The sequence below is a fragment of the Grampus griseus genome (genome assembly GCF_964374135.1).
Source record: "Grampus griseus genome assembly, chromosome: 5".
Classification (NCBI taxonomy): domain Eukaryota; kingdom Metazoa; phylum Chordata; class Mammalia; order Artiodactyla; family Delphinidae; genus Grampus; species Grampus griseus.
In genome coordinates this window covers 14,029,415-14,047,454 of record NC_138998.1, presented here as the reverse complement: position 1 = coordinate 14,047,454, position 18,040 = coordinate 14,029,415, and the positions used below count along the sequence as shown (strand labels likewise).

Here is an 18,040-nt window from a genome sequence, read left to right as displayed (position 1 = left end):
GATGTGTTTAATTGATTATATTCTCCAAAATATAACTCAGGCTTTTAAATGAGGGCTGTATGTTGTGTTAGCTCAGATGGCATTTCCCACTGCTTTGACAAAATACATTAGAAAATGAAGTCATTTCATTACATGAAATGTAATGAAGTAATGTTGAGTGGAAAAAAAGCAAGTCCCAGAAATGATACCATCTTTAGAAAGCTCAAAATAAGCAAACTAAGGAATATATTGTGTTAGAAATACATTCATTTGTGTTAAAACAGTAAAACAAGTAAGCATGAGCAAGATTCAAGATAGCTGAAACCCCTAAGGGGAGAGCATGAGGATGGAATAGGGGAGTGGCACACAGGGTACTGTAGTTGCAAGTTATTGCGATATACACACACATACATGCTTCATAATATTACTTAATTTTTAAGTGCAAGAAAACCAGGAGGATTAGATTATTTAGGAACAAATTGATGATGATATTGTAGGGATTCCCCTCTTAGCTGGGGTATCACATTGTTCTAAAAATACTGAGCAGTGTATACTGTCAGTAATACAATTTTCACTGTATTTTGCAATTTACAGCAAATATTTAGATTTTTTTGAGATACCTAATCACTAAACACTATGAATAATTATTTTTAATCATATATTTTGTTTTATTATCCAACTTTTAAAACTGGTGATATCAAAGAAAAACTAGTAGTTTTAATTAATCAAGGAGAATAAAGGAAATCTCAGATTATTCTGTTCATATTCATAGTTGGTGTTAGATGGTCATACTTGTGATCAATGACTGCACTATTACTAGCAGATATTTGAAAAACTATAGTTTTGATTCCAGAGATTAGGGGCAGGTGGACTCTGATTTATGTTAAGTCATGTAGAAAAAAATGTCTTTTCCTAGTAAATTAATTGTGTGGAAAGCAAGAGCAACTTTAATTATCAGGTATGAGCGTTTGGAGGAAAGAACAATCTTATATCAATATCACACTACAATTTCAATAAAATAAGAAGTACCCCTCATCATTCTAGGCAGGCTTAAATCTAGGAAAGAATGGGATGAGCTTAAGGTACAAATTATTTCATTATAAAACATCATATAGGGACTTCCCTGGTGGCGCAGTGGTTAAGAATCCACCTGCCAATGCAGGGGACACAGATTTGATCCCTGGTCCAGGAAGATTCCCACATGCCACAGAGCAACTAAGCCCGTGTGCCACAACTACTGAGCCTGCGCTCTAGAGCCCGTGAGCTACAACTACAGAGCCCACATGCTGCAAATACTGAAGCCCACGTGCCTAGAGCCCATGCTCTGCAACAAGAGAAGCTACAGCAATAAGAAGCCTGTGTACAACAACGAAGAAGCAACATAGCCAAAATAAATAAACAAACAAATAAATAAATAAAAATTAAAAAAAATATATAACTATTCTTCAACCCTTAAAAGGATGGAACATTTAGCAGGGTTTTTGCAAAGATTCACTTGGGTCTATTCTGGAATAGGTCTTTTTTTCCTCGCTGAGTATTAGAGGGACTAGTTCCAGCAAGACTAATAGGCAAAATGGATACAGAAGGTGTGGTACATATATACAGTGTAATATTACTCAGCCATAAAAAGGAACAAAATTGGGTCATTTGTAGAGACGTGGATGGACCTAGAGACTGTCATACAGAGTGAAGTAAGTCAGAAAGAGAAAAACAAATATTGTATATTAACGCATATATGTGGAATCTCGAAAAATGGTACAGATGAACCAGTTTTCAAGGCAAAAATAGAGACACAGATGTAGAGAACAAACGTATAGACACCAGGAGGGGAAACGGGGGGTGGCTGTAGTGGTGTGATGAATTGGGAGATTGGGATTGACATATATACACTAATGTGTAAAAAATAGATAACTAATAAGGACCTGCTATAGGGAGGCGCCTTCAAGATGGCAGAGGAGTAAGACGTGGTGATCACCTTCCTCCCCACAAATACATCAAAACTACATCTACATGTGGAACAACTCCTACAGAACGCCTACTGAATGCTGGCAGAAGACCTCAGACTTCCCAAAAGGCAAGAAACTCGCCATGTACCTGGGTAGGGCAAAAGAAAAAAGGAAAACCAGGGACAAAAGAATAGGTATGGGACCTGCACTTCTGGGAGGGAGCTGTGAAGGAAGCTCATTCACTGGCAGGGACGGGGGGTGGGCAGCAGGGGGAGCTTCAGAGACGCGGAGGAGAGGGCAGCAACAGGGGTGTGGAGGGAAAAGCAGAGAGATTCCCGCACAGAGGATCGGTGCCAACAAGCACTCACCAGCCCAACAGGCTTGTCTGCACACCCGCCAGGATGGGCGGGGGCTGGGAGCTGAGGCTCGGGCTTCGGAGTTCAGATCCCAGGGAGAGGACTGCAGCTGGCTGCGTGACCACAGCCTGAAGCGGGCTAGTGCGCCACAGCTAGCCAGGAGGGAGTCTGGGAAAATCTCTGGACCTGCCTAAGAGGCAAGAGACCATTGTTTCAGGGTGTGCGAGGAGAGGGGATTCAGAGTACCGCCTAAATGAGCTCCAGAGATGGGGGTGAGCCACGGCTATCAGCGTGGATCACAGAGATGGGCATGAAACACTAAGGCTGCTGCTGCTGCCACCAAGAAGCCTGTGTGCAAGCACAGGTCACTATCCACACTTCCCCTCCTGGGAGTCTGTGCAGCCCGCCACTGCCAGGGTCCCGTGATCCAGGGACAACTTCCCCGGGAGAACACATGGCGCGCCTCAGCCTGTTGCAATGTCATGCTGGCCTCTGCCACCGCAGGCTCGCCCCCCATTCTGTACCCTTCCCTTCCCCCAGCCTGAGTGAGCCAGAGCCCCCTTATCAGCCGCTCCCTTAACCCTGTCCTATCTGGGTTGGGAACAGACACCCTCAGGAGACCTACATGCAGAGGCGGGGCCATATCCAAAGCTGAACCCCACGAGCTGTGCGAACAAAGAAGAGAAAGGGAAATCTCTCCCAGCAGCCTCAGGAGCAGCGGATTAAATCTCCACAATCAACTTGATGTACCTGCATCTGTGGAATACCTGAATAGACAACAAATCAGCCCAAAATTGACGCGGTGGACTTTGGGAGCAACTGTAGACTTGGGGTTTGCTTTCTGCATCTAATTTGTTTCTGGTTTTATGTTTATTTTAGTTTAGTATTTAGAGCTTATTATCATTGGTAGATTTGTTTATTTATTTGGTTGCTCTCTTCCTTTTTAAATTATATATACATATATATATATTTACTTTTTCTCTTTTTGTGAGTGTGTATGTGTATGCTTCTTTGTGTGATTTTGTCTGTATAGCTTTGCTTTTGCCATTTGTCCTAGGGTTCTGACTGTCCGTTTTTTTTTACTATAGTTTTTCAGTGCTTGTTACCATTGGTGGATTTGATTTTTGTTTGGTTGCTCTCTTCTTCCTTTTTCTCTTCTTTTTTTTTAATTACTGTTTTATTTTTAATAGTTTTTTCTATTTTAATAACTTTCTTTTCTTTCTTTTTTTTTTTATCTCCCTTTTCTTCTGAGCCATGTGGCTGACAGGGTCTTGGTGCTCTGGCTGGGGGTCAGGCCTGAGTCTCTGAGGTGAGAGAGCCGAGTTCAGGATATTGGCTCACCAGAGACCTCCTGGCCCCATGTAATATCAAATGGCAAAAGCTCTCCCAGAGATCTCCGTCTCAACACTAAGACCCAGCTCCACTCAAAGACCAGCAAGCTACAGTGCTGGACGCCCTATGCCAAACAACTAGCAAGGCAGGAACACAAACCCACCCATTAGCAGAGAGGCTGTCTAAAATCATAATAAGGCCACAGACACCCCAAAACACACCACCAGACGTGGACCTACCCACCAGAAAGACAAGATCCAGCCTCATCCACCAAAACACAGGCACCAGTCCCCTCCACTAGGAAGCCTACACAACCCACTGAACCAACCTTACCCACTGGGAGCAGACACCAAAAACAATGGGAACTACGAACCTATAGCCTGCAAAAAGGAGAACCCAAACACAGTAAGATAAGCAAAATGAGAAGACAGAGAAACACACAGCAGGTGAAGGAGCTAGGTAAAAACCCACTAGACCAAAAAAAAAAAAGAGGAAATAAGCAGGCTACCTAAAAAAGAATTCAGAGTAATGATAGAAAAGATGATCAAAAATCTTGGAAATAGAATGGAGAAAATACAAGAAACGTTTAACAAGGACCTAGAAGAACTAAAAGAAAACAAACAATGATGAACAACACAATAGATGAAATTAAACATTCTCTAGAAGGAATCAATAGCAAATAACTGAGGCAGAAGAACGGATAAGCGACCTGGAAGATAAAATAGTGGAAATAACTACCACAGAGAAGAATAAAGAAAAAAGAATGAAAAGAATTGAGGACAATCTCAGAGACCTCTGGGCAACATTAAATGCACCAACATTCGAATTATATGGGTCCCAAAGGAAGAAGAGAAAAAAAAAGGTACTGAGAAAATATTTGAAGAGATTACAGTTGAAAACTTCCCAAATATGGGTAAGGAAATAGTCAATCAACCCTAGAAAGCACAGAGAGTCCCACACAGAATAAATCCAAGGAGAAACACACCAAGACACATATTAATCAAACTATCAAAAATTAAATACAAAGAAAAAATATTAAAAACCACAAGGGAAAAGCAACAAATAACAAACAAGGGAATCCCCGTAAGGTTAACAGCTGATCTTTCAGCAGAAACTCTGCAAGCCAGAAGGGAGTGGCAGAACATATTTAAAGTGATGAAAGGGAAAAACCGACAACCAAGATGACTCTACCCAGTAGGGATATCATTCAGATTTGATGGAGAAATTAAAACCTGTACAGATAAGAAAAAGCTGAGAGAATTCAGCACCACCAAACCAGCTCTACAACAAATGCTAAAGGAACTTCTCTAGGCAGGAAACACAAGAGAAGGAAAAGACTTACAATAACAAACCCAAAACAATTAAGAAAATGGTAATAGGAACATACAGATTGATAATTACCTTGAATGTAAATGGATTAGGTGCTCCAAACCAAAGACACAGACTGGCTGAATGGATACAAAAACAAGACCTGTACATATGCTGTCTACAAGAGACCCACTTCAGACCTAGGAACACATACAGATTGAAAGGGAGGGGATGGGAAAAGATATCACATGCAAATGGAAATCAAAAGAAAGCTGGAGTAGCAATTCTCATATCAGACAAAATAGGCTTTAAAATGAAGAATATTACAAGAGACAAAGAAGGACACTACATAATGATCGAGGGATCGATCCAAGAAGAAGATATAACAATTGTAAATATTTATGCACCCAACATAAGAGCACCTCAATATATAAGGCAAATACTAACAGCCATAAAAGGGGAAATCAACAGTAATACCATCATAATAGGGGACATTATCACCCCATTTTCACCAATGGACAGATCATCTAAAATGAAAATAAAAAAAGGAACACAAGCTTTAAATGACACATTAAACAAGATGGACTTAATTGATATTTATAAGACATTCCATCCAAAAACAGCAGATTACACTTTCTTCTCAAGTGCTCATGGAACATTTTCCAGGATAGATCATATCTTGGGTCACAAATCAAGCCTTGGTAAATTTAAAAAAATTGAAATTGTATCAAATAGCTTTTCCAACCACAACACTATGAGACTACCTATCAATTATAGGAAAAAATCTGTAAAAAATACAAACACATGGAGGCTAAACAATACACTACTAAATAACCAAGAGATCACTGAAGAAATCAAAGAAGAAATCAAAAAATACCTAGAAAAAGATGCCAATGAAATCACGACGACCCAAAACCTATGGGATGCAGCAAAAGCAGTTCTAAGACGGAAGTTTATAGCAATACAATCCTACCTCAAGAAACAAGAAATATCTCAAATAAACAACCTAACTTTACACCTAAAGCAATTAGAGAAAGAAGGACAAAAAACCCCAAGTTAGCTGAAGGAAAGAAATCATAAAGATCAGATCAGAAATAAATGAAAAAGAATGAAGGAAAGGAGAGCAAAGATCAATAAAACTAAAAGCTGGTTCTTTGAGAAGATAAACAAAATTGATAAACCATTAGCCAGACTCATCAAGAAAAAAAAGGGAGAAGACCCAAATAAATAGAATTAGGAATGAAAAAGAAGAAGTAACAACTGAGACTGCAGAAATACAAAGGATCATGAGTGATTACTACAAGCAACTATATGCCAATAAAATGGACAACCTGGAAGAAATGGACAAATTCTTAGAAAAGCACAGCCATCTGAGACTAAACCAGGAAGAAATAGAAAATAAAAACAGACCAATCACAAGCACTGAAATTGAAACTGTGATTAAAAATCTTCCAACAGGGCTTCCCTGGTGGCGCAGTGGTTGAGAGTCCGCCTGCCGATGCAGGGGACACGGGTTAATGCCCTGGACCGGGAAGATCCAACATGCTGCAGAGAGGCTGGGCCCATGAGCCATGGCCGCTGAGCCTGTGCATCTGGAGCCTGTGCTCCACAACGGGAGAGGTTATAACGGTGAGAGGCCCGCATACCGCAAAAAAAAAAAAAAATCTTCCAACAAAGAAAAGGCCAGGAAAGATGGCTTCACAGGTGAATTCTATCAAACATTTAGAGAAGAGCTAACACCTATCCTTCTCAAACTCTTCCAAAATATAGCAGAGGGAGGAACACTCCCAAACTCATTCTACGAGGCCACCATCCCCCTGATACCAAAATCAGACAAAGATGCCACAAAAAAGAAAACTACAGGCCAATATCACTGATGAACATGCAAAAATCGTCAATAAAACACTAGCAAACAGAATCCAACAGCACATTAAAAGGATCATACACCATGAGCAAGTGGGGTTTATCCCAGGAGTGCAAGGATTCTTCAATATATGCAAATCAATCAATATGATAAACCATAGTAACAAATTGAAGGAGAAAATTCATATGATCATCTCAATAGATGCAGAAAAATCTTTTGAGAAAATTCAACACCAATTTATGATAAAAACCCTCCAGAAAGTAGGCATAGAGTGAACCTACCTCAATATAATAAAGGCCATAAATGACAAACCCACAGCCAACATTGTTCTCAATGGTGAAAAACTGAAACCATTTCCACTAAGATCAGGAAGAAGACAAGGTTGCCCACTCTCACTACTACTATTCAACATAGTTTTGGAAGTTTTAGCCACAGCAATAAGAGAAGAAAACGAAATAAAAGGAGTCCACATCAGAAAACAAGAAGTAAAATTGTCACTGTTTGCAGATGACATGATACTATACATAGAGAATCCTAAAGATGCTACCAGAAAACTACTAGAGCTAATCAATGAATTTGGTAAAGTAGCAGAATACAAAATTAATGCACAGAAATCTCTGGCATTCCTAAACACTAATGATGAAAAATCTGAAAGAGAAATTAAGGAAACACTCCCATTTACCACTGCAACAAAGAGAATAGAATACCTAGTAATAAACCTACCTAAGGAGACAAAAGACCTGTATGCAGAAAACTATAAGACACTGGTGAAAGAAATTAAAGATGATAGAAACATATGGAGAGATATACCATGTTCTTGGATTGGAAGAATCAACATTGTGAAAATGACTCTACTACCCAAAGCAATCTACAGATTCAATGCAATCCCAATCAAACTAACAATGGCATTTTTCACAGGACTAGAACAAAAAATTTCACAATTTGTATAGAAACACAAAAGACCCCCAATAGCCAAAGCGATCTTGAGAAAGAGAAACGGAGCTGGAGGAATCAGGCTCCCTGACTACAAAGCTATAGTAATCAAGACAGTGTGGTACTGGCACAAAAACAGAAAGATAGATCAATGGAACAGGATAGAAAGCCCAGAGATAAACCCACGCACATAAGGTCACCTTATCTTTGATAAAGGAGGCAAGAATATACAATGGAGAATGGACAGCTTCTTCAAGAAATGGTGCTGGGAAAACTGGACAGCTACATGTAAAAGAATGAAATCAGAACACTCCTTAACACCATACACAAAAATAAACTCAAAATGGATTAAAGACTAAATCTAAGGCCAGACACTATAAAACTCTTAGAGGAAGACATAGGCAGAACACTCCATGATATCAATCTCAGCAAGATCCTTTTTGATCCACCTCCTAGAGAAACGGAAATAAAAACAAAAATAAACAAAGGGACCTAATGAAACTTAAAAGCTTTTGCCCAGCAAAGGAAACCATAAACAAGGCTAAAAGACTGCCCTCAGAATGGGAGTAATATTTGGAAATGAAGCAACTGACAAAGATTTAATCTCCAAAATATACAAGCAGCTCATGCAGCTCAATATCAAAAAAACAAAAAATCCAATCCAAAAATGGGCAGAAGACCTAAATAGACATTTCTCCAAAGAAGATATACAGATCGCCAACAGACACATGAAAGAATGCTCAACATCACTAATCATTAGAGAAATGCAAATCAAAACTACAATGAGGTATCACCTCACACCAGTCAGCATGGCCATCATCAAAAAATCTACAAACAATAAAGGCTGGAGAGGGTGTGGAGAAAAGGGAACCCTCTTGCAGTGTTGGTGGGAATGTAAATTGATACAGCCACTATGGAGAACAGTATGGAGATTCCTTAAAATCTAAAAATGGAACTATCATAATACTCAGCAATCCCACTCCTGGCATATACCCTGAGAAAACCATAATTCAAAAGGGTCATGTACCACAATGTTCATTGCAGCTCTATTTACAATAGCCAGGAAATGGAAGCAACATAAGTGTCCATTGACAGATGAACGGATAAAGAAGATATGGCACATGTATACAATGGAATATTACTCAGCCATAAAAAGAAATGAAACTCAGTTATTTGTAGTGAGGTGGATGGATCTAGAGACTGTCATACAGAGTGAAGTAAGTCAGATAGAGAAAAACAAATTCTGTACGCTAACACAATCTATATGGAATCTAAAAAAAAAAATGGTTCTGAAGAACCTAGGGGCAGGACAGGAATCAAGATGCAGACATAGAGAATGGACTGCAGGACATGGGGAGGGGGAAGGGTAAGCTGGGATGAAGTGGGAGAATGGCATGGACATATATTCACTAACAAATGTAAAATAGCTAGCTAGTGGGAAGCAGCTGCATAGCACAGGGAGATCAGCTCGGTGCTTTGTGTCCACCTAGCGGGGTGGGATTGGGAGGATAGGAGGGAGATGCAAGGGGGAGGGGATATGGGGATATATGTATACATATAGCTGATTCACTTTGTTATACAGCACAAACTAACACTCCATTGTAAAGCAATTATATTCTAATAAAGATGTTTAAAAAAAAAAGAACCTGCTGTATAAAAAAATAAAGAAATAAAATTTAAAACAAAAAAAAGACTAATAGCCAAGCTATGTGAATAGTAGAGTTGCAAAAGGACTACCTGTTTACTGGTAATTGGATAAACATTTGCCCCAAAACCTGTTTTGGACACTTGTGTAAACTTTTCAGGTGAAGAAAAAATATAAAACCTACAAGTTTACTAATTTGAAATAAGTTTTGAGAGTCTAGTCTGAATTTACACAGATTACTTGAGGTTAAAATAGAGGCTCATCTCAAAGATCCTGTTTAGCTCTGCCAATTCCAAAATAGATAGAATTTGACTGAAAATGTAGAACTAATTAAAAAATTTTAAAAAGACACTTTGAAATAAAATTTAGTATTATGGAAATTAATTGAGTTAAGTGAAGATAACCTTGGAGTTGGATGAATGAAATAAGCAATGGATCATTTTTTTGCATGCTGTCATATTTGGTATTACTTTTAATTTAAGAGGAATAACAACCTTTACTGTACCTGACGAGGGGTTCTTTCTGATTTACTCCTACACCATTCCCAGTCTGAAAGGTCTGGTTTCTGACTCTCCTCATGAGAAAGTCTTCTTTCTGGCCCTTCCAAAAGGGTGGTTTCATCATATTTAATATCACCTTCTGTTTTTTCAGAGAGCAGTGGATCAACACCCTTTTCATTGTGGGAATCCTGTTTAGTATCTATAATATCAGTGTTTGTGCATTTGTTGATGCCTTTTAGTGTGGAGCTGTCCAGAGAGGGCGTGGTGCTGATTTCCACCTTTATGGCATTGAATACATTATGAGAGTCTCTCTGAGAGTCTTTTGTAGTTTTGCACTCATAGTTCATGGGATTGTGATAGGATATTGAATTTTCATCATCATCATAGTAATCTTCATGTGCTATTTTATAAATTCCATAACTTCGTTGAAATGATAGATTGAATTCAAAGCATCTCCTCTTGGCTATGTAAAAACAAAAACAAAATTCCATGATTAGGAAGATAGATATAAACAGTGCTTGGATATACAAAATGAATAAAAATAGGAAAGTGAATTCAACCTGATTAGTTGAATTATCTTCGTTTACTTCTTGTCAATTATGCAAAGCAACTGTGCCTCACAAATTCAACCATCTTATCACTCTGGGCCTAACTGTTCTCACTTACACAATGGAAGGCTTGAAATACATACAACCCAAGAACACTGAAGTCTTTAAAGAAATTTTATGTAAAATATTGATCCATAAATTAGAATAGTCTCATATCCACTCAGTTTTAGTTTTAGCTCTATCAATCTACCAATTATCTCTACATTTCTTTACTTGGGGATAAAATACATTGTTTATAAATTTTATTTTGCTACAACTTAATTATTAAAAAGCTCTTAATATTACTTGAGATATTCTGCTGGCAATACCAACAACGATATAACTGCTTTAAATATTTTGATGTATATCATTCCTGACATTTATATGTTTATAAATGCATACAGTAAAAATTAGATAATGCTACAATACAGTTTTTAAACTTTTAAAAATAATATGTACATTTCTGAATAAATTTGAAATGAATTTTAAAGAAGAGTATATAGACATATTTCTGTGAACTGAAGCACTTTACAACATGTATATACCTGATTAACTACAAGAGCAGTTTAGCAGGAACACATAAAACTTTCCATGGTTTAAATCAGGTGAAATATGATGGTATCTTACATATAGCACTACTATTTGGTGAATACTGTATAAAGTCTTAGTAGAATAACACATGAGAATGTGACAGAAGTGATACAATTGTTGTATGTGAACGTCATTAAATACTAGATAATTTTTGTGTATTAAGAATGAAGCTATATCAAGATGGTAGACAAAATGCAATGTAATGTTTTGATTTTCATCTTTCAAACATGGCTCATTTCAAAACTTGTTTTCTACTTGGATAGTTCTGTGTTTTATTAGCACATATTTAGCTATCCTTGGTGGAAAAATTTATTAAAAACTATAAAATTTCTATGAGAACAGGTAAAATTTGATTCATTTTACAATACAACCTCATGTCATTCATATGCTGATTCTATTACTGAAATAGTCTCAGAACTGAAGATTTACAAACCAATTCTGCTGACTGAAAGAGAATTTATAGGTATCACTCATTATTTGAGCCAAAACATTCATTGAGCCAGGATACAAACAAAAATTTCTATTCAAAGAAAATGGAAAAGTAGAAACAGATGTTAACATTATACACTATTTCATTTACAGTACTACTTAACTTTTTCTAGTAATATAGTCCAGTAAAATTAAATTAGAATTTTTAAGTTACTTTAATAGTGTGAAAGCTGAAGGAACTAAAAGGACGTTTTAGTTATTGTTGGGTTTCCTTTTTCTCTAAAAAAAAGTTATAAAGTGACAAGTGGTCAATTCAAGGATATTAAGCAAACAAAAACTGTCATAAAATCCCAATTTTATCATATAAATGGATATCTATGGCTATGTATTTTATTATCTGTGTATTATAACTATGAAATATATAAAACAAAAGTGAGTAAGGTTTTTAAAGAACTGTACAGAATGTGTCGGTGGAAAATCTCCTTCCACATCACTGGGTGCAAGAAGCAGTCTGAGGTAGGCTATGAGAAGGAAGTGTGATTGAGAAAGATACAGTGGGGAACTAGAGCATTCCAGGGACAGTTATGCACAAAGGTCATGACATTTAACAAAACAACAACCCTACATAATAAAAGGCATATTGGTTCTATTTTGCATTTGAGAAAACTGGGGCTGATAGAAGAAACCTACCTAGGATTACTTACCTGGTAAAGAGATTTTAATTTAAAGCTGACTCCAGAATTGAAGTCATTAACCTCTATGTGAAATTGCTTTACTGCTAATCAGATCCATGAAATATGTTAATGGAAGCAGAATGTCCCTGATGTGCTATCTTTGAGTTAAGGGAAGTACATTAATTATGAAATGTAACCAGTAGAAACACTTCTTGTTATTGACTTTTCCTTAACACTAGAGGTAAATTCTGACTAACCAATGAAGGTAATAGGCTATAACAACAAAACAGAGTTGACAATATTTGACTAGTAACTTACAAGAAACTTAGAGGAATAGAGTCAGGGTCTTTTGAAGTCTATAGTACACTTATGAAAAATAAGTATAATGTTACATTTGCTCTGAAAAGCAAAACCCTGGATAAGGCATGAAATAGCTCTAGTCTTCTGCTTTTAATCACATCTTACTAATGACAATTTTAGACATAAGTAATTATATCAGCTTATAAATATACATAATTCTTCAGAGTAACATGTCAGCAGATACTTTGACTTTGTCAAAAAACAGAAGCTGAAAATCTGATTTTTATAGAAAATATTTTATTTTAACTGTTTATTTAATTTAAAAAAGAACACATCATGTCATGCAAACCAAATGGGTCTGAAAGCCATATCCAATCCATATGTCTACCACCTGAGACCTCTGTGTTAAAACCAGCTTTTTTAAACAACTTTTGTTTTGAGACACTAGTAATACAGATTATTGTTGAAAACAGGAGAGAACTATTATTTCTGGAAATTATTTTCCATTACTGACATTCATATTCTGGCTGCATGTCTCTCAGTATCCATACAGTGAAGCTGAGATGTAGAATTATGCTTACACCACCAAAATGAACCTACGGTAAATATGAGTTAGGAAAAAATATTTTCCTTTTCTTGCTTCTGGAGTTCCCAGCAAAAGAATGTAAAAGGCGGATATTAATTTGTTAAGGAGAAAAAGCTTAAATGTGACACTGGAGCCATCAAAGTACTATAACTACATAGAATCAAAGTACTATAACTGATCAAGCACCTGCCCACCAGAGGATGAGCCATCTTTGGAGTTTCAAAATTCTGTTTTTGTGTCATCCTAGCAATAGGAAAATTTATGGTGGGTCCTCAGACAAGGAAAGTACATCATTCTTATAATTTTCCTGTGGCAGAGCCTAGGATCAAGTGAGAGAGTGCCATGGACATATATTCACTACCAAATGTAAAATAGATAGCTAGTGGGAAGCAGCCACATAGCACAGGGAGATCAGCTCAGTGCTTTGTGACCACCTAGAAGGGTGGGATAGGGAGGGTAGGAGGGAGACGCAAGAGGGAGGAGATATGGGGATATATGTATATGTACAGCTGATTCACTTTGTTATAAAGCAGAAACTAACACACCATTGTAAACAATTATACTCCAATAAAGATGTAAAAAAAAAAAAAAAAAGAGAATGGAGCCATTTTAAACTAACGTTTCTCACAACATTTTATTTTCGAAGCCACGCCTCTCTAAGCTCACATTTCAACACCTTCCCTGAAATTTTAAAATGAATACGAATAAGGGCAACGATAATTTTAGAGGAAAAATATTATTTTGATCTTGAAAGGCATGGTTCTAATTTCAAACATGAGATATTAGCAGGATTATTGATTCTGCTAGCCTGCTGTAGTTTCTTCTATTTTGTGCAGTATAAGACAGAAGTGCTTCCTAGACCATTTATAGTGATAGATCTGTTGCATTGCTTTGTTTTCAGCTCTGATAGAGGTGCCCTTCAGTTCTTAAAAATGACTGCCCTAAACTCTTCTTGTCTCTCTCACAATTTTAAATACTATAAGATGGGGTTAGTTCATTAATTTAGTGACAAAATATTAATGTTTGATAGAATGGTAGAACTTTAAGGCTTGTAAGTGATTTTTACATGTTCTGTGTTCTTCTATGTGGTTCAAAAAGATTTATTATTAATTTTCTGTGTCACTGTTGCTCTGGATATTAATATCCAAAAGCACATAATTATTACAAGTTCCATGGCTATTTTATTTTAAGGGCATAGATGAATTTGGCATCTATTAACAATAAAACTTCATGGCATCCTTAACACTAAAAAAATCTTCTGGTCATTTGAAAATTATCTAGACATTAAATGTCATGAATACATGGAAAATGACCAGTTCATGACTATTTAATGTTTATAAAATAAACCTGTTGAAGAACTGATTGCAGAATATTCTTTAATAGTCTCTAGTTTTCATAGCCCTAAAATAGTCTAAGATGGAATGTTTTTATTTATTCTTTCTTCTCTGTTAAAGAATAATATACTTGCTTATTCTGAGCAAAGGACAATTAATGGAACAGTTAATTCAGCATACACTAATGCAGTCTTGGATTTATTAAATGGTAGAACATCCTATCTTTTGTCTGGAATGACAAAAAAAATCCTTTTCCTTATGAAGAGTCAAAATATACAGGTCATTCTTCAACTTTTCCTGTCTCAGAATAGGAACAATTACACTCTAGTGAGTTTTATAATTGACCGCACTCCTGGTCTAGAGGTACTCTTTAGAACGTAGTTGGTTTTTTTTTTGGTTTGTTTGTTTGTTTTAAGTAACTAGCATGGCTAGATTCATACATGAACATACATTGACAAACTCTGCCACCTTTGTCCTTTTTTGAAATTATAGGTGTTTGTGGGGTTGTTTTGTGTATGTATGTATGTTTTCTAAAAGCAGAGGCAAACACTTAAAATTTGTTTTGGAACTGTTTTTAGTCACTCCTATTGCTTACTCTGAAAACTTTCCAAAACCCTGGAAGAATATAAGCAGCAAACTAAAGAAAATGCTTTTCTTTACTGTTCCACTCAGCAATAATGAACTTTAATATAATGAGTTTTTAACTTTTCAAAGATGCAGACTTCTCATACGTAGATTTGGGAGGGGGAGTTATTTTCTACTCTAGGCTAAGAGCTATGGTAGATATAACACCTAAAGGCCTTTGTTGACTTCATGCTGTTTTGAATAAATTCTCTTCTTTTCTAACCTAAAATAATTATTCAATGTACAAGCAGTTCACAGAGCTGTTTTAAACTTGCCTCATTTAAAACTTACTCCAATATTGTGCTAACACTTGTTTCACATTATAATTTCTTCCATTTACCACTTCATTTGTCCTTGGACTCTTCATCCCCTACTAAGGCAACTCTCTCAACAGACCACCTTTCTGTATTTGACCATATGCATATTGTTCCCAACCTCTGCACTGTTCAGGACTTACGTTTTTTCCCATCAGACGTCACTGCATATGTGTTCTGCTTGCAGTTGATGATGCAGCCACAGGGCAAGTGTGTCCAGTGTTTGGACAAGACAAACACTGGAGTTACAGTGGTGGCCAGGAGGGTTAGCAGAAAGCTGAGCGTCTCAAAGGGAAGGCTCTGAAACCCCACGACGTGCTGGACCACCATGTGGATCTGCAAAAGCAGAGAGCTTCAGACCTATCCTAGGATAACATTTTCCATTTTGCCAAGCCTTTCCCTCAAGCATGCTGCCCCAGTTCCCTCCTCCAGGGCCCTTTCCTGTCTGAGAGCCAGAAGCTCTATTCCTGGGCTGGCATCCTCAGTTTGGGTGATGGACTGGGAATCCTTGGGAGGAGGCCCGCTGCTCCAGACTGCACAGGCTTTGAGGGTTTCCACTCTTGACAGCCTGGTCTGTGCTAGCTGCCAGCTCAAGTTTCCACTAGGGAAACACAGTCACAATACAGAAAATGCTATCCCAGAAAACAGGCAAGCATGTGTGAAACCTGTACCTGGTACTCCAGATGTCCTTTGTCACATCCCTGGCCCCTCACCTCCGCCAGGTTATGCTTGTCACACTAGGGCACCACCTGCCACCTCTCAGCTGGGCTCTTTCCTGGAGGCTTGAACAAAAGCCTGTTTTCTCTACTTTCTGCTGTCTCTACTCCTGACCACGCCTCTCCTGTCTCCCTGCTGGGGATGGGCGGTGTCCTTACTAGGGAGGAATGGAGCAGAGAGAAGGGCATGACAGAGGATTGGGGGCAAAAACCCTCTTTACTGAATACTCCCAGATATCGCTACGAGAGAAAAGGACACCCTTGACCATGAGAGATCTCAGAAAACTAAGTCTCTCGCGCCTGAAAGCGCTCCCCATACTCCTCCCCAGTTTTTTTTTTTTTTTTTTTTTTTTTTTGGCACGCGGGCCTCTCACTGCTGTGGCCCCTCCTGTTGCGGAGCACAGGCTCCGGACGCGCAGGGACCGGGGCACGAATCCGTACCCCCCGCACTGGCAGGCGGACTCCCAACCACTGCGCCACCAGGGAAGCCCCTCCTCCCCAGTTTTGAACCGAGAAGCACTTAGCAGCAAAGGCTTCGCGGCTGCTAGTCCTACCCGTGAACTGCCTTCCTCCAAGTGCTTCTCTAAAACCAAGCGAGATACATTCGTAAGCGGACTTAATGCACGTCTCTGGGTGACCCTCCAAACCGGGGAGGGTGGTCTCAACACGCACTCATACTGCCTGGCACACACCCCCCCCCCGCGCGCTGTGAGCAACCGCACTTTTACCATCATGGGCAGCCAAAGGGTGACTTTTGTCATCGCTAAGATCAAAGAAAAGCGCTTCTGCGCTACGCTCACGGTGAAGCTCCTGGTGCCATAGAGAGTCCCCCGGTCCTCACGCCTGCAGGCTCCAGCCACAGCGGTAGCACCGCGCCCGGGCCCCTGCCCCAGCCCTGCCCTCGCGGGCAGACCCGGTCCAAACACGGTATCCGAGCTCGGGGAGCATCCTCCCGAGCACCGCAGGGCCGGGCCCGGAGCATCATCTGGGGACGGGGAAAGCACTCTCCCCTGCGTTGAAGGGGTCCCTGGAGTGGAAGCTCCGCGGGAAATTTCCTGGTAGTTGGCGTGGAGTCTTGGTGGCTCCTCCGAACACAGCAACTGGTGAGTGAGGGGGACCGAGAGGCCGGCGAGGAGTCCGAAGGCCGAAGTGTACACAGCGAAAAGTAGCAGCACGTAGGAGCTGGAGCAGTCGGCCAGGCAGCCCCAAGGCGTGCGTACAAAGGCGCCCCAGCCGCACAGAGGAAGCGCGGAGAGCAGCAGACTGGCTGCCCACACCGTCAGCGCCACGCCGAGCACCTGGCCAGATCTTCTGGAGGCTGCCTGGCTCCCCACAGCCCTGTGCATCGTGTAAAAGTTGTAGGAGACTAAGAGAGTCGCCTTCAAGTTGCTCGAGAGGCCCTGGCATAAATATAGTAAGGCAGAGGTGGTGCACAGAGACTGGAAGTAGTCAGAGACCTCATTTGGCCACTGCAAAAACATGAAGATGGTCACCGACAAGACGCTCATGAGATCATCCCCAGACCAGGAAGCCACAAGCATGGACACAACAGTTCTGTTCCGCGTTTTCATTAGGGAAACTAGTGAATAAATGCTGCCTGCCAGGGCTGCGAGAGTCATTAAGCATGTCAGGCAAAAAAGATATATATTCACGGTTCCTGGCGGATTTAAAAGATCTGTCGAATTATGATTTTCTTTCCACAGGCTAGAGTCATTTGTTGATAAGTTACTGAGAAATACAGACATTATCCTTGGTCAATATTTAATTTCTTTTTCAATGAGTCTATAAATATTCTCAAAATTAAGCATGGCTGTTAGTTGCAAATCAGATCTCATTATCTCCTACCAAGTTTCCCTCAAGATGTTCACCAGTCAGTCCCGGCAGAAAATGGACAACTCTCCTTTAGATCTGATTCAACCCATATTTTAAAATTGGGTTCCACTTAAAGCAGCAATAAGAAACTTTTCAACATTTCAATTAAAAACAGACAAACCAAAAACTCCCTCCTGAAACCAGCACGTT

At 39.1% G+C, this 18,040-nt stretch overlaps 1 protein-coding gene across 1 annotated transcript in view; it reads right to left on the bottom strand.

Annotated features, from left to right (window-relative positions):
- The window catches only part of GPR149 (G protein-coupled receptor 149), a gene marked incomplete at its 5' end in the record, with an annotated part of 70,305 nt that extends 52,542 nt beyond the window's left edge, over positions 1-17,763 (bottom strand). The window contains 3 exons of the mRNA XM_082654866.1: positions 9,869-10,326; positions 15,446-15,638; positions 16,747-17,763. Coding sequence (XP_082510992.1) covers positions 9,869-10,326; positions 15,446-15,638; positions 16,747-17,763 — 1,668 coding nt within the window. The remainder of the gene's footprint in view (positions 1-9,868; positions 10,327-15,445; positions 15,639-16,746) is intronic.
- Positions 17,764-18,040: the final 277 nt, after the last annotated feature.